At 43.8% G+C, this 16,873-nt stretch overlaps 2 protein-coding genes across 13 annotated transcripts in view; one reads left to right on the top strand and one right to left on the bottom strand.

Annotated features, from left to right (window-relative positions):
- Positions 1 to 13,058, top strand: part of LOC130210188 (LIM and calponin homology domains-containing protein 1-like) — a 101,728-nt gene extending 88,670 nt beyond the window's left edge. For 8 of the 12 annotated variants that reach the window (XM_056440208.1, XM_056440202.1, XM_056440199.1 and 5 more), the window contains 9 exons: positions 329 to 442; positions 4,020 to 4,112; positions 4,724 to 4,879; positions 4,978 to 5,063; positions 5,619 to 5,783; positions 6,393 to 6,491; positions 7,249 to 7,357; positions 7,710 to 7,812; positions 9,735 to 11,091. In XM_056440208.1, the coding sequence (XP_056296183.1) occupies positions 329 to 442; positions 4,020 to 4,112; positions 4,724 to 4,879; positions 4,978 to 5,063; positions 5,619 to 5,783; positions 6,393 to 6,491; positions 7,249 to 7,357; positions 7,710 to 7,812; positions 9,735 to 9,760 (951 nt within the window). In that variant the 3' untranslated portion in view covers positions 9,761 to 11,091. Of the gene's footprint in view, positions 1 to 328; positions 443 to 4,019; positions 4,113 to 4,723; positions 4,880 to 4,977; positions 5,064 to 5,618; positions 5,784 to 6,392; positions 6,492 to 7,248; positions 7,358 to 7,709; positions 7,813 to 9,734; positions 11,092 to 12,857 lie in introns of those variants that run through there. The other 4 variants (XM_056440207.1, XM_056440206.1, XM_056440201.1 and 1 more) reach the window with 3 other exon arrangements.
- A 56-nt stretch (positions 13,059 to 13,114) lies between these two features.
- Positions 13,115 to 14,946, bottom strand: phox2bb (paired like homeobox 2Bb). Its single transcript, XM_056440212.1, has 3 exons — positions 14,706 to 14,946; positions 13,926 to 14,113; positions 13,115 to 13,549 (listed from the first exon to the last, which is right to left on the bottom strand). Exons 1-3 carry the CDS (start codon positions 14,944 to 14,946, stop codon positions 13,115 to 13,117), a joined length of 864 nt encoding a protein of 287 aa, XP_056296187.1.
- Between the last annotated feature and the right edge of the window lie 1,927 nt (positions 14,947 to 16,873).

The raw sequence follows: 16,873 nt of genomic DNA, 5'->3' as shown, positions 1-16,873 counted from the left end.
AAGCTGTTCATGCCAGATGAGGATGCTTCCGTTGAGCTCATCTCTCTCTCTTTCTCTCTCTCTGTCTGCTCTCTCCTTAGTAGGAATCCTTTGGCTAGCATTGGAGTAGTGCTGTTGTGGTAGACCAACGATTTCTGTCTCCTTCCTTCCCTTCTTTTCCTCTGGTGGATGTGTAAACACGTGTGTGTGTGTGTGTGTCGGGCCATATCATTCTCATTGGCTCCATGTGAGTGTGTGAAAATGGGTGCATGAACATGTGTGTGTGTTTCTGCATGTTGTTGATGTGTGTTTTTGTATGTGTGTGTGTGTTTGTGTTGGGGTCCATCAGGTGTCTGTCCCGGTGTTGCCCCAGGCCAGGCGGACTGACAGCTGGTCTTGGCACCCGGATGAGGAGCGAAAGCGTCAGGAAAGGTGGCAGCAAGAGCAGGAGCGCATGCTGCAGGTACACGCGTCATAAAGCATGACGCATGAGGTCTGGGGTTCAGCTCCTCACGGAGCTCAGGGGGCTAATGAGCGCATCTATAAACCTATTCGCTGCATAGACATCCTATTTACCCCAAAGAGACCCGAAGTTAGCAACAGAAGAAGATTTTCAAACAGACAACGAGCAGACGACGGTGTGTTAATGCAGGGCTCGCAAGTGTCACGCATTGAGCGTGAGACTCACGCATTTCGGTCTTACGTCACGCACTCCCGCCACACATCGTATTTCTCACGCTGAAAAAACTCTCGGCTATTTAATGTTGTAATGTGCCGCAGCGCGCCAACATGAGCTGGCCGCGCTGCCCTCACCGTGGAGGAATCAAGTGCTCCCCTGGAGTTCTGCTGTGAGGAGCCACTTATCAGCCAATCAAAAAAAAGAAATGGGCTACACAATAGCCAATCAGAAAAGAATGTATCTGTTGTATCTGGGTAAGATTTAATCCAGCAACCAATGAAAATAAAGCATCCTGGATAGATATGTCACTCTTGCCTGTCTTCAAAACGTAAGAGCCCTGTTAATGACATGTGGTTCAATTAAGTTCTCACTCTCTTAAACTTTAAATCTTGAAATAATTGGTTGTGTTTGTGCGTGTGATTTTGTGTGGTGATATAAACTCAGCTGTCATAACAAGCAGCAGGAGAGCACCTTGTTAACCTCTTGGTATAGAGCGTATTCACTCACGTGACCACAACAAACTCTGGCGGCCATCTTGGGGTCCCACCACGGCATTGTTTTGCTTGCTTGTATGCCGCTCTTCCCTGAGAAATGACTATTATATCCTGAAAGAGACACGATTTCTGTTCAAAGCGGTGTGCCTTGTGATTATGGTACTGTGCCTCATTGTTGGATGTGGGACTAATGATTCAGAATATGGGTTTATCAGCTCAACAAGAGGCTATTACTTCAACTTGTCATGCATCTACTTCGGCTTCACTCGGCGTCTGAGCGTTACGACTGTTCTCATGTGTTTCTGTTGCTACATCGGGTTGTGGGCACGTTTCCATTGACTCTCGTCAATAATCTCTTTTTGCTTTTTTCGCCGAGCGAAAATCAATGTTTCACTTGCACAAAAGGAACTGTGGATGGAAATTTGGGAGGAAGCCATGAACATGGCAACTCCGTCGGGCGATATCTGCCTTTACTCTGTGATTAATTTCAAGGTAAAATAAAACACTGTCTCCATGGGAACAGCACTCAGCACGGCCACCAAACAGGCACTGCTGGTCCTGAAGGAGCTGGAAGCGGCTTCATCAGACACTCGTCCTGGAGGCGGAGCTGTGACTACGGATCATATATGAACCCAGACACGGGGCGCTTGATGTTCCGACATTTGTGGTATTTCCACAACAAGTATAACGCAGAAATAGTTGTTAATGTCCCATGGTCGATAGCGGAAATGAAAACTGTTTGACAGGAATGTGACCGGGCTATGTGCTGGTAACTAGGGGTAACTAGCGAATTAACCACAAAGTGTTGAGCGAGTAAAATCAGGTAAAAAAGCGTTGCAAATATTCAATTCCAACCGCTGAAATCTTTCTTTGGTAATGCAGAAGGACATGAGGTCGCTGGGCTCTCGCATAATCAAACAGCGGACACGATAGCCAGGTCAACTTCTTCTGACATTTAATAAGTGGGACCCCAAGATGGCGCGATTGAGATTCTGACGTCACGTGAATACGCTCTATACTGCAAGCTCAAAACATCATCGCATTGTTTATTAAGGCTGCCCACATAGCATTTATCACTTTATTTACAGGCCTAGGAAAAGGACCCTCTCAACAATTTTCAAAACAGCACTTTGAACAAGTTAGATGTATTATAAAGAATTTAACATAAAGACAGGACATTTGTGCAATAGAATTAGGCATGTTTTTGTAAATGAGAGTAGTTATTAAAAAACATTTTAATTCTTTAAGGTAGCAAAGATGCCTCATAAAAGACCTTTGCCAGGCCAGAATGCAGGGTACAACATGGGTACAACGCCAAATTAATTCAAATTTCCTGATATTTGAGCCACCAACGTGTGTGGCTGCGTGCGCGGCAACATTTTGGTCACCCCCGACAAAATCTCAGGTTTTTTGAAAAGTTGCCAGCTCTGCAGGTGTTCACAGGTTTCTAGTTGACCGATCAGCTCCGCCAAACCTTGTTTCAACTACTTCAGCCCCGTTGTAAACCAAATGGTTAGAGCCGTCCTTTACCGTTAACCACACGGTGAATCACGCAGCGGCACAAGAAGCCGCTCCGTGGCGGATCGGATGGATTAACCGCATTTCCATTGCTCCTCGCAAAGCTTGCCTCCATGTTTTAGTTTTTTATATTGAGCCTGTTCACGTCGACCACTAGAGGGCAGCGTTGTGCAGCGGAAGAACCTCCAGGTCTGCTCACTGCCTCCATCTCATGCACACACACACAGGCTGCTGCTGTTGCTGCTGCCCAGATCACCCTCTCTCTCCTCAACCAATCAGAGGTCCATCTCAGGTCCACATCTTTTTTTTAAACGTGCAAAGGACTCATTGGTATCCATGACATACTGTACTCGGTGTCATCTTTTAGAAACGCATCCCGACGGGAAAGAGGAGGCGATTTCTCGTCTTTCCAGCTTGACTGTTTGAGACGAGACGCTCTGAGAAGGATGAATGTCTGTCTGGTGCCTCAATGTGCTGGTTCACTTCCCCGTCGTGTGTCCGTCCTGCTTATCTTGCTTTTTTTATCATTTTGTTCTCCTCTAAATCCTTTTATCTTTTAAATTTGAGGTTCCTAGACAAATCTGAAAAGGGTTGGAAAAACCAGTCTGGAGATGTTTTCGGGAATAATCTGAACATGAATGGAAAATGTCACGACAGCTTCAATCATAGTAGTTGTGAAGGAACCTCTGCATGCTCTACTTATGCCTATTGTGCCTGCTGCTGGTCTCTTTTTGTTCTCTTTGATTCCTTACAAGGAAATATAAGATCTGCGCTCGTGTTTTAGCATAAGGGAGGAGAAGAAAACTGCCTTTGCTTTTATTCATGTCCCCAAGTCCAGGCTTCCTTTTAAAATACATACTGAGGGCGTTTTATACAAGTCTATATAAGTATTACCAATTCTTCCAGCAGGATGTACAGGTTTCCTCTTTCCTTCTTGGTTTAAATTAAGCAGAATGCCCTAAAAAGATAAATGTATCAGACTAAAGGCCTTCTTTTTAAGCCTCCTGATGCCTGATATAGATATTTATATATAGCTATATAAATATGTATATATTTCTATAGCTATATACATATATATATTTATATAGCTATATATATATTTATTTATAATTATATTTATATATATATTGATATGGCTATATACATATATATTTATATATAATTAGATTTATATATTTATTTATATATATATTTATATATATATAATATAGATATTATATGTATATATATATACGTCCTCGCATTATCTCTTTGTTATCCTGCCAAAAATATCCACCTGCAGACGGTTTTCGTCTCCGTCTTCGAGGCTCTGTGTGCTGTGTGTCATGCGTCTGTTGCCATGGTGACAGGAAAAGTACCGGCGCGAGCAGGAGAAGCTGAAGGAGGAGTGGGAGAGAGCGCAGAGGGAGGTGGCGGAGGAGGAGAGGAAGTACCACGAGGAGGTGCGTGATGTGTTTTTACGCGAAATGTTTCTAATGTGTGTATTTTTAGATTTAAAAAAAAGAAAAGTGCGTTACAACGATAATCTTAACCCCATTATGGTATTTAAGGGTTTCTCTAAACCTCATCCAGCTTCTCCCCAGGGTTCGTACGCTCACGGAAAACCTGGAGAAGTCATGACATTTTAAAACGGTTATTTCCAGGCCTGGAAAAGTCCTCGAAAAAATTTAATCACACAAGTTTTGGAAAAGTCTGGAATTTTTTTTTCATATTCATGACCATTTACTCTGAGTTTAAAATAATGTATATGTATTTAAAAGAAAGACGATGAAACTATAAGCCTTTCATACTCGCACATTTTTCGTGCTGCAAGTGAACGCACCATCACTAAGAAGACATAAATCTTCATGTTTTTAATCTAAACTATTGTCTCTTATTCAATTGTCATTTAAGGTTATATACTGTTTTTTATTGTTAGTTTAAATACAAAATGTTATCACTTTTTCATGTGTACGATGAGATTTCACCAGATTTTTGGTCGCGGGCATTTGGTTTTAAAGTCGCGGACACCCACCGGTCACCGTGTGTCTGAACCCTGTCTCCATGACAACAGGAGCGTAGGATACTGGAGGACACGGTGGCGCCGCTGACCCCGCGCTCCTCCGCCCTGCCCTCGCCCAGCCGAGGAGAGGCCTCCTCCGCCTCGGAGCCCCGCGACGCCATCGTCCGCTCGCTGGCCGACTGGGAGCGCAAGCAGGAGCTGCAGTCGGTGAGCGGCCGACCGTCCGGACAGTTTGTTAGAGGCATGCGGAGTGTTGCGATTGGCCGTCGGGGCTAACCCTTTTCTTGTGGTCGGACGGCGCACAGACGGAGAGCGTCGAATGGAAACGCCGAGAAAACGACCGGACCAGCGACATCAGCACCGCCGACGACAGCATGAAGACCGTCCGGAGGTGAGCGGCATCGAGTTTTATTTACGATCTCATGAGAAGTCGAAGACGATGGAGTCGACGACTCAGTCGTCAAGTTTTAGTTTCAGTTCATATGCGGATACAGGGTGTGATATCTACAGGGTTCGTACGGTCATGGAAAACCTGGAAAAGTCATGGAATTTTCAAATGGTCATTTCCAGTCCTGGAAAAAACTTAAATCATAAACGTTTTGGAAAAGTCATGGAAATGTGTTATGATCACATGTTCATTTACGCCGAGTTCGAAATAATTAATAAGTTTTTTTTAAGAAAGACGTTCAAAATATAAGCCGGCGTCCGCTCTCAATACGCACAATTTTCAAAAAAATTCATGTTTATACCGAGATTTCAGTTTGGTCATGGACATTTGGTTTAAAGTCCTGGAAAAGTCATGGAAATCCATTGGTCAAAATGTGTAAGAACCCTGTATCTACTGTATCGTTGTCTCACGACATCACACTGTAGCGTTCACTGGGTTCAGGCCTATCAAATAAAAAAAACAAATAAGATTGTAGATTGTTTGTTTTCCCGCCCTCAGCTCGGTGAGTCCGGGCAGCCGTCGGGCGGAAAGTCCCGGTCATAGTCTGCAGAACGGCCAAAGACCGGCGGCGACGTCATCGGCCCAAACCTCGACGCCGGCGAAGAGACGGGAAGAGACGACGGCGGACGGCAACAAACGCGGACGGCCCGCGGGAGACAGGAAGTGTGTGTGTGTGTGTGTGTGTGTGTGTGTGTGTGTGTGTGTGTGTGTGTGTGTGTGTGTGTGTGTGTGTGTGTGTGTGTGTGTGTGTGTGTGTGTGTGTGTGTGTGTGTGTGTGTGTGTGTGTGTGTGTGTGTGTGTGTGTGTGTGTGTGTGTGTGTGATTCGTCTCCTATGAGTTCACACCGCTTAAATCCTGCAGAATGTCCGACATGTTTTCTGAAGACGGTTCAGTTCATTAATTTCCGAAGATTTCTTTTACACGACTTCCGTTTTACTTTGTCGTGTTATTGATTTAGTTTTGAACCACGACAGATTTTTGCTCATTTTCAAACCAAATTCTCGTTTCATTCCGGCTGCGAATGCATCCGTGTGACCAGCTTCAGTTCACCTGTTCCACCAGCAGGTGGCGTAGTGCACCTGTATTCGCCCCTCTGGTCTTCCTCCACGTAACTAAAGTGTTTTCAACATTCATCTTGAGTCAGAAACGCACAAGCCCTCATTTTAAAGAGTGCGTTGCTCCGATGTGGTCGTGGTTTGCGTCCGCCCGGCAGCCAATGAGACGCCGCCGCCGTGCGTCATCATCACGCTGCACGTTGCTGTCCATTTCCAGGAGCGGTCGTCCCATTGATAGTAACGTGTGCCGCAGCTCATCCAAACCCCCCGCTGCATGTCCTCCATCCCCAGACACGCCGCCTCCAGCACCCAACAGGTACTGCATCACAAACAGCCCACATGGAGGGTGGGGTGGGGGGCGCTTCATTTCTGCACTGTCATCGTCTGCTTCGCTGCCTCACATCCCTCCACCCGGCTCTGTAGCCCTGCAGCAAGGACCCTCCGATGCAATCTGAATGAAATGCAACGCAGGGAGATTGTCTGTCTTTGTTTTTAACGGTTGGTTCCTTTTGTAAACGATAACATGAACGAGTCGGCTCTCCTGCCGACTCGGGTCAATAAGACATCTTTTGAATTCCAAATGGATGGAAACTAGAGGACAGAAAGGCACAAGAAGACACGTGGAGGAGAGAACACTCGACACTAATCAATAGAAACTCAAACAAAAGCAGCAAAAACAACAAGCGTCAGACAAGATAGCAGAAAGAGCAATATATATATTTTCTTTTTAAATATATATATAATTATATTTTATTTATATATATTTTTATAAATATTTGTTTTATATTATATATATTAATATTTATTTTATACTCTTATTTTTTATTTTCCAGTTTCTTTGTAGTATCACAGGGTTTTCTGGCTATATATTTATTTATATATTTTTCTATTTGAAAAATATATATATATAATATTTATTTATATTTTATTTTATATTCTTTTATATTTATATTTGAAAAAAATATTTATATATATAATATTTATTCATATATTTATATTTCATTTTATATATATATTTATTTTTATATTTTTCTTTGTAGCATCACAGGGTTTTCTGTCCCCCCCCCATGTAGGTCGGTCAGTGGGAAGAAGCTGTGTTCCAGCTGTGGCCAGGCTCTGGGGAAGGGGGCGGCCATGATCATCGAGACCCTCAGTCTGTACTTCCACATCCACTGCTTCATGGTCGGTGACGTCCTGTTGTTGTTGTTTTGACTCGTTGACTCGTCTCCGTGTGTTAGCGTCTACCTCTGTACCAAACTGCTAAAACATACCGGTGGTCCACCGGCGGCCATGTTTACGTTTCATGCCGGCCGCCCGAGATGCTCACGAGGGTCCGACTGTATTCATCCACCGCTGAAAATAGTCCCCTGACAATGAATTTGTACTCAGTGTCTGAACGAGGAGTTAAACCTCGAATATACGACCCAGCAGAGAGCTGCTTACGCTCTTTGTTTTGTCGATATATAATATATATATATATATCTAATGTATGTTAGCGATGACCGGGTGGCTGATGGGTGCCGTGTGTCCGCAGTGCGGTGTGTGTAAGGGACGGTTAGGAGACACGACCACGGGGACCGACGTCCGCATCAGAAACGGACTCCTCAACTGCCACCAGTGCTACATCAGCTCCCGCTGTAAGTCCCTCCCCTCTCTCTCTCTCTCACTCTCTCTCTCTCTCTCTCTCTCTATCGCTTGTTCTTTGTCTTTCTGTCTCTGTCTCTCTCTCCCCTCTCTCCCCCTCTCCTCTCTCTCTCCCCCTCTCTGTCTCTCTCCCCCTCTCTGTCTCTCTCTCCCCCTCTCTGTCTCTCTCTCCCCCTCTCTGTCTCTCTCTCTCTCTGTCTCTCCCTCTCTGTCTCTCTCTCCCTCTCTGTCTCTCTCTCCCTCTCTGTCGCTCTCTCCCCTTTCTCTCTCCCCCTCTCTCTCTCCCCCCTCTGTCTCTCTCCCCTCTCTGTCTCTCTCCCTCTCTGTCTCTCTCCCATCTCTCTCTCTCCTTCTCTGTCTCTCTCTCTCTCCCCCTCTCTGTCTCCCTCTCTCCTCGCTCTCTCCCCTCTCTCGCTCTCTATCTCTCCATCTCGCTCTCTGTCTTTGTTTCTCTCCTCTCTCTTTCCCCTCTCTGTCTCTCTCTCTCTTTCCCCCTCTCTCCTCTCTCTCTCCCTTCTCTGTCTCTCCCCTCTCTCTCTCCCCTCTCTCGGTCTCTGTCTTTGTTTCTCTCCTCTCTCTTGCCCCTCTGTTTCTCTCTGTGTCTCTGTCTCTCTCTCAATTTCTATCTCTCTTATTCCCTCTGTGTCTCGCTTTCTCCCCTCTCACTCACTCTCTCTCTCCCTGTGTCTATCTCTCTCTCTTTTCTTGTTTCTATAACAACCACCGTTCTGAACAATCAAAAAACACCAGAAGATGAAAGATAACTCTCCTGCTCCTAAAGCTCACAAACACAAAGTTTAATTGTTCTCTTGATATAATAGAGTTAAACCGCTTTAATATAATAAAGAGTTAAACCGCTTTAATATAATAAAGAGTTAAACCGCTTTAATATAATAAAGCGAGTTAAACAGCTTTAATATAATAGAGTTAAACAGCTTTAAAATAATAAAGAGAGTTAAACAGCTTTAATATAATAGAGTTAAACCGCTTTAATATAATAGAGTTAAACCGCTTTAATATAATAGAGTTAAACAGCTTTAATATAATAGAGTTAAACCGCTTTAATATAATAGAGTTAAACCGCTTTAATATCATAAAGAGCGTTAAACCGCTTTAATATAATAAAGAGTTAAACCGCTTTAATATAAAAGAGTTAAACCGCTTTAATATAAAAGAGTTAAACCGCTTTAATATAAAAGAGTTAAACCGCTTTAATATAAAAGAGTTAAACCGCTTTAATATAAGAGAGTTAAACCGCTTTAATATAAGAGTTAAACCGCTTTAATATAATAGAGTTAAACGCTTTAATATAATAGTTAAACCGCTTTAATATAATAGAGTTAAACGCTTTAATATAATAGTTAAACCTCTTTAATATAATAGAGTTAAACCTCTTTAATATAATAGAGTTAAACGCTTTAATATAATAGTTAAACCGCTTTAATATAATAGAGTTAAACAGCTTTAATATCATGAAGAGCGTTAAACAGCTTTAATATAATAGAGTTAAACAGCTTTAATATAATAAAGAGAGTTAAACAGCTTTAATATCATAAAGAGAGTGAAGCTGTCGTTCCTCATTGTTTGTCGATGTCGGCCATCTTTCTATATTTTCACTGAGTGTTTCACTGAGGCGAGTGAAGCTCTCTCTACCTCCACGGCTCTCTCTCCCTCCAGAGTTCTCTACTGCAGCCTCTCTCTCTCTCTCTGCGGCTCAGAGGGCGAGCGTACTCTCACATTAAAACCCCGAGGCGGTAACTTTGTAACTTTCCGTCCCTCTCGAGTCGACCTTCACTCGACCTCACGGCCGCGAAACGAAACCTGAGACTCCCGAAGTTCACGACACACGTTTTCTCTCTTTACATCTAAACTGCGTCTCTCCTTTTCCGCCTCTTTTCTCTTTCTCCTCTCCAAGCGGCCGGACAGCCGACCACGTTGTGACGCGGGAGAAGACGAGAAGAAGAAGAAGAACCGCCCTCCTCCTCTTCCTCTTTTAAACCCATCATCTGCGAGTCGAGTCACCGATGAGGATTCGAACTAAAACATCTAAATATTCTTTGTGTTTCTGTCCCGAGTGACATCTGGAATCCGATTGGTCCGTTGAAAATAAAAGACAATCCTCGACGCCGGAGTGAGGAACGCGCGGCGTTGAGGCGTTCGGGTCAATTTGAAGCCGATCTATTTTCTATACATTAAATTCCACATCATGTAAAAGCAGAATATACGACAGTGACTGAATCCTCGCGTTCATCCTTCCAGAGTTTCTTGTGGTCCGGCAGCTCCGATTAGACCGACGTACGAATACGTGCGTGAATCTTTAATTTAAGGTTAAAACAAAGATTCAGGCATTAAAATACATTTATAAAGTGCAGTGAGAGTCACTTTAAAGAAGGAGATACAACGTCTATAAAACACTTTGTGGACGTGGTTTCATCTTCAGCTGGAGCTCTTTTTGGGCTCTTGGGTCGCGGCTGGTTTTCAGGACGTCAAAGTGCCTTAAGAAGAGCGACACACACCCGCTGTGTGTGTGTGGGGGGGGGGGGGGAGATTTATTGTTTATTTAGATTTTTTTATTTTAAGGGATTTGGCCAAATTTGAACCCTTAAACTGCAGACGTCAAGAACATAAATGACGCCCTTCATTTCCTATTCTGCCTAGCAACACGTGTGAAGATTGATGCTGCAGGGGAAACATTGATTACATTCTGAATGTTTTATTCTCGAGGGATAAATAAACTTCGGTCTGATATTAATTGAGGTCATTTTGATCATTTCTAAAATAAATCACACACAAACTGGACGTCGGATCACAGGTGAAGCTCTGAGCCGCCGGCCGGTCGTCGGGGAGCTCGCTGGTTTACTGCGGATGTTTAAAAATAAATAAAATGCACGTTTCATAGAAGCCTAAAACCAAATGATTTGCCTGAAAGCAAAGCAGCAGCCTCCTCCTCCTCCTCTTCTTCCTCCTGTAGCCAAGCTTCATCTCTCTGATCTTCAGTGTCTCTGAGCTTCTGTTCCGGTTGTTTGTTTCTCTTCTTTTTTCTTTTTCTTTTATCATTTAGTTGATGAATAAATCTGGAGATCTTCTTCACCGGATGGTTGGGGGGGGGGGGGGGGTGGAGCCTCTTCACCTCCGTTCTGTATATTTATTGTAATATTCACCTGAACACTATATCCAAAATATAGATTCATTTGATGTTTAAATGCAACAGCGTTTATAGCAAACTGTATGTTTATAAATAAAATGTTATAAATTAAAAATGTGGGATTGTGTGTGTTTTTTTTCATTTAAAAAAAAACCAATATGAAGCTGCAAATAATGACAAAAAAATACAAAATAAACATGAAATTGACAAAAAGAAATATGGTTAAATTCTGCCACCAAGATCAGATTAATAACGTCACGGTTTGGTCTAAAGTCAGAATATAATTAGATTATTTATAAAGCCGTTATCTGTTGATGCATCGAAACATGACTAATAGGAATTTCAGATTTTGTTTTCATTGTGTCGCACATTTCAAAAGCTGCTCTAGTGTCAAAGTTGTTGCCTCATCGTTATTATTTGGGCGTAAAACTGACGGCTCATATTGTTGTGAAACAACAAACTCCCTCTCCAAACGAAAGACAATCAGTTTAATGTCGAGCTTTAAAATGTTAGAATTGTGGGTTTAACGGTGAAAGTGTCCTCAGGTTAAAATGTAGAAGACGTTGTTTCCATGTTTTTCTCCACTTAATTGACATTCTCTATTTGTATTATTAGTATTATATCCTATTCATCATTCTGGATATTTGCAATTAAATTTTTTTTTTAGGGGGGTGTGGAAATAAATCCTGAAGACTCTGAGCTGTCCGTGGTGCTGAAGTCTCCGACCTAGACCCGAAACAACAGATTTTTTTTTAACATTTTGGGAATTTAAAATGACGTAATAATATAATAACGAATCCTCTCCCAAAAAAACATGACAAAAGCAACTTGGACTTTTTTTGTTCTTTTTATATCATCAACAACCATTTCAATGGTACACCTGGAAAACTATGTGCACATGTAGAAATATTTCCTTCTTAAATATAAGCATTCATTACCTACATATAAATAACTTTCAGATCCGGACACGACGTGTTACATAATGCTCACAAAATGGAGATCAAATCAGTTTAAAATCAGACGGAAAGACGACATGCAAATTATAGAGAAATAAATACAATGTTTGCATCCATTCCCTCATTTTTATTTATTTTACTTGTTTTTCGTTTTTACCCAAAATAAATTCTTCCGAGGGAATTTTGTAAAACATAAAAAGAGAAGACGGTATGATCGACCTACGAGGACAAATGGTTCAACTATAGGAGACGAGAACACGTATTAACACTGTACAGGTTGAGCCACAACACACTGCCGTAGAAAGACACACAAACACACACACATTTCCTGTCGGAGGTGAACATTGCAATAGTTTGTGCCTTTTTTTTTTTTCTCGAGGAAATCATTGTGTATTTTTTTAATTTATTTTTTATATATCGATAATTTAAAGAAACTAAACTCTCAGCAGCCCTGGAAACAAATAAACAAAACAAAAAATAAACAAACAAATGTCGACTGTAAAGACGATGCTGTCCAAACAGCGTATTGTGTGCGCGAGAGGAGAGTCGTGTGCGCGTCTCGTCGGGTGCGCGCGCCCTCGGCCGTGGCTGTTGAACGTGTCTCTCACCGAACAAAAGCCGCTGTTGAACTCTTGACACGGAGATGTCTCTTAACGAGGCGCCTCCGCGCGCTGATGGCGCAGCTTCCAGCGCGCGGACGTCTGTGTTTGCGCACCCCCCCCCCCCCCTCTTCCCTCCATCCCTCTCCCCCCCACCCCAAAGAAAGTTCATCTTAACAAGTCACTGCATGGAGGGTTCAGAAGTCTTAATGCGTGGCTGTGATTCTTAAAGCGGGAGGAGGATGTCTGCGCCATGTTGTCTCCTCTGGGTTTGTTTACGCGGGAGGAATCTCAACAGAAATCTCATGTTGTTGTTGTTTTTCTTTTTTCCTTTTCAGGATTTCAGTCTTTAGAGGAAAACGAGTGGAACCGTTTGCCCCAGACAGACATGTTGTTGTTGTTGTTGTCAGACACTAATGACCGGTCAGGATGTCAACATGAGCTCAAGAAGAATAAACAAATAACAAAAAGAGTTGTGATTTTCTTTCTTTTTTCACTGCTTTGTTGTTGTTGTTGTCCATGAGTCTGTGGTGGGACCTTGCTTTTCGGAAGCTTCTCTCTCTCCTCCTCCTCTTCCTCCTCCTCTGGAGCCGCGTTAGAACATGCTGGTCTTTACTAGTGTCGCCTTGGCTCCGTTCTGTCTTTGCAAAGACGACAGCACGCTGGCGAACGGGCCGCCCAACGAGTCCGGGATGGACGTGATGGTCCCCGGGGCGGTGGCCCAACCTTGGCTCGCGACCGTCACCCCCATGCCGCCGCTGGACACGGAGTTCTTCCCTTGGTCCACCTGTCCGTTCCCGCTGTTGTTCAGCTGGCCTCCTCCGGTGGGGCTCGGCCCGCCGCAGTTGGAGGTGGAGATGGGGTTCGGGCCCGGTCCTCCGGTGCTGTCCGGGTCTATGGATTTGTTGTCTTTGATGTCTTCGTCTCTGGAGTCCGACTTCTTCCCGGAATTGGACTTTGCCGCCGCCACGGCGGCCGCGGCCGCGCGCTCCATTTTGCGAAACTTGGCGCGTCGGTTTTGGAACCACACCTGGAAGAAAAAAAAAGGAGGTGCAAAAGTTAAACCCCCATGAAAGCTTGATTTGTGACCATCAATGCTCTATTGTTATTATTATTGTCTCAGTTGTCAAGTAGACATGACAACAAAGACGCGCAGCCTAGAGGCGTTATGTATAAAACGCTTGGGTTTAAATGTCCAAAAACAAACTCCATCCTCATGTTACGCATCACTGCGTCAGAGAGTTAGATGGAGGCCAGTTGATCATGTCAAAATAAAAATGTAATTTCTCATTTCACTACAAAACTATTAAATATAAGAGATTTAATGTTGTCTTTTATTCGCATAAATCAACCCGTGCGTAATTACGCGTATAACCGGTGTTGCCGCCATGGCACCGTCCGTTTACCTGGACTCTGGCTTCAGTCAGATCGATTTTGAGTGCCAGCTCCTCCCGGGTGTAGATGTCCGGGTAGTGGGTCTCCGCGAAGACCCGCTCCAGCTCCTTGAGCTGCACACTGGTGAACGTGGTCCGGATGCGCCGCTGCTTCCGCTTCTCGTTCAGTCCGCCGTGGTCCGTGAAGAGTTTGTAGGGAACTGGAAGAGGAAGAAAACACAATGTCAGAGAAGCGTGCGCGCGTGTGTGTGTGATGTTGTCAAATGGGAGTTAAAGTCAAACTCGATGATATTGTTTAAAATCAGTTTGTGTTAAATCGCGTTACGCCTTCATACCTGTGGGTGAGCGGCGGATTGATACCGCCGCTGACCCGTGATGCGGTTAATTGTGATGTTAAACTAATTGTTGCGCCTGGAGTTTGAAAACGTGTCATAATGCTCTCCATCCGCCACCGTATAACTCCAAATTCGGTGCCAATAATGAGCTTTGGTCTTTTGCTCATCTAATTATTTGTCGAAGCTTTACGTCTCCGCCGCGAAGTAAATAAATTATGCCGATCATTTTGGCAGCTTAAGATAATTCTGTTGGCGGTTTTTGGGGTGTGACCGGGATAGTGTAACACCCGGTAACCGAATTACCTCTCGCCAATGCAATCGCTTCTAACGTGATAAATTCTTTCATTTGTGTAAGCAAATTTCGTTTGGTAAATACTAAACACATTTTCCCAATTCCAAAATGCAATCAAGGCGTCCTATAATACGGCGGCGCGTTCGAGGGCTCCGGGTGCCTTACCTGCGGCGTACGGGCTGCTCTGGTGGTCGCGCAGGGTCCCCAGGCTGCAGGAGCCCGGCGTGAGGGACGGGCAGCCGGAGGTCGCCCCGAACGTGGTCCTGATGGGGTTGTACTGGAAGCCGCTGGCCTGGCTGCACGAGCTGAAGTCCGCGTAGGCCGATGCCAAGCTCGTGGTGTCCATCCCGGCCATACATGACTCGTAGGCAGAGGAATTGAGGTAAGAATACTCCATTTTATACATTTGAGAAGGCTTTTTCGGTGGAAGTAAGAAAAAGATGCAACTTCCCGTGGATGTAAAAAAAAAATGAAGGAAAAAAAAGAAGAAGAAGAAGAAAAAATAGCCAATCACCAAAAAATAAAATTGGGGTTTAGAAAGTACCAAGAAATTAATATTAAATAAATAAAAAAATTAAGCGAAGTAAATTTAAAAAAATGAGGAGGACGCGCGGTCGGAGTTAAGGGGGTGGGGGGATGTAAAAGATGTTTGGGTTTGAACTGGTTGGAAGAGGAGGCTGGACGGTGGGGATAGATGTGCACTGCTCAGCGCCTGCTCCAAAACTGGCCTCCTTTATAGGAACCTAGCCCTGTTTTATGAAAAGCCCCCTAAGAGCCGCCTAGCCCCAGGTCTCTAGAGCATATAGTCCTCATAATAAACTTGGCTCTTTCCGCTTGGACAATAGCAAAGCGTTTGGTCTTATTGCTATGGCGCTTTTTTACATGACAATAACTCATCAGTCTATTGGGCTGGCACTGGGGGCCCGGGCTGTCCAACCTCCCTATCATTGATCCCCTGCATCTCTAATTAGAATTTAATACCACGCCATTACGCACCCCCCCCCCCTCCTCCTCCGCGCACCCCCACCCTCCTCCCCCTCCTCCACCGCGCACCCCCCACCCTCTCTACCCCACTCTACCCTCCACCCCCCCATCACTCCTCTCCAACCACCATCTTGCCCTTTAATTCAATCACACCACTTGGAAATAATGAAAGTTGGGTGACGATTCTCCCTGATCCAATTTTCTCGGAGCTTTTAAGCCTTTTAAGCGGAGCGGTATACCTTGGGCAGGATTTCACAGAGTATTCCCCCTCTGCCTCGTGCCTCTCTCTCCTCTCTTCTCTCCTCTCTCTCTGTGGCCCCCCCAGTCCGACTCCTTTACCTTCTGCACCGACGTTGCTGCAACAGCAACAAAAAAACTAAAAAAGAAAGAAAGAAAAAGGAAAAAAATGATTTTCACGCCAATTTCTTCTCTCTTTTTTTTTTAAAGAGTTCAAAAATATCCACTTTTATTAAAAGGAATATAAATCTGCAACTGAGGTGAAGTCACCTGGTTATTTTTGCACCATATGTGGCCAGAATTATGTTTGCCGGCTGCAAGAGAACCGCTGAAACAAGCGATGTTCCTCTTCTTCTTTTGTGTGTGGAGGAAACCTTTTTATTTCGTTTCATGAGGCTATAGAGTTATGAATTTATTCCCACGGTGCACGCGCATCAATCACATCCATAACAACAGAGAGACGAACCAAAGCCCTCCGTTTCTGATTGCTCTTATTTTAAATCACATCGCATTGCACCACTTCTCACTTCTTCTTTCTTTTCTTCCATCGTCTTCAATTTACCATTCTATACTTTAAAATCAAATCTGAAATCAATAAATTAAAGTTCCTATAATTGTCTCGACATATTGCGCACGACTCTTTTTTAAAATTTAAATAACGTCCTTTATGCCAAATAAATAAACACACCGCGCTGCCCCGGTTGACTTCCGTGTGTGTGTGTGTGTGTGTGTGTGTGTGTGTGTGTTTTGTAATTATTATTTGTTTATGATGCAAAGGAGTTTGTAATTGTCTTTATTACTTTCATTATTCCGTTTATTTGTCCAATAACATGTTTGTAATGAAAGTAACGAACTGTGGAGGCAGTGCTCGGACCTTTTAGCGCGCAGGATTGGATGAGGCGTAATCTGGTTTGTGTAATAAGGTGAACGCGCGCGCGCGTGTTTCTTCTTCTTCTTTTTTTTGGACCGAGTTCAAGCCCTCGCTCAAGCCCTCGCTTCGTTTGAAGCTGAGAGTTGTTGTTGTTGATGTTGTTGTTGTTTTTTCTTCTTCCAAATTATCGAAACAAAGACACAACAGTTATATTTATGAGCTTCAATGTGTCGGTTGAGGT

Source organism: Pseudoliparis swirei, chromosome 19 (genome assembly GCF_029220125.1).
Source record: "Pseudoliparis swirei isolate HS2019 ecotype Mariana Trench chromosome 19, NWPU_hadal_v1, whole genome shotgun sequence".
Lineage (NCBI taxonomy): Eukaryota > Metazoa > Chordata > Actinopteri > Perciformes > Liparidae > Pseudoliparis > Pseudoliparis swirei.
The sequence above is the reverse complement of the archived record's forward strand: the minus strand, read 5'-3'. Positions and strand labels throughout refer to the sequence as shown.

Excerpts from the sequence above, each read along its gene's own strand:
- phox2bb (XM_056440212.1), bottom strand. The coding sequence starts at position 14,946 with ATGTATAAAATGGAGTATTCTTACCTCAATTCCTCTGCCTACGAGTCA. Across the intron at positions 14,114-14,705 it reads GAGCAGCCCGTACGCCGCAG|TTCCCTACAAACTCTTCACG; the intron begins GTAAGGCACCCG and ends TTCCTCTTCCAG. Across the intron at positions 13,550-13,925 it reads TGACTGAAGCCAGAGTCCAG|GTGTGGTTCCAAAACCGACG; the intron begins GTAAACGGACGG and ends TTTTTCTTCCAG.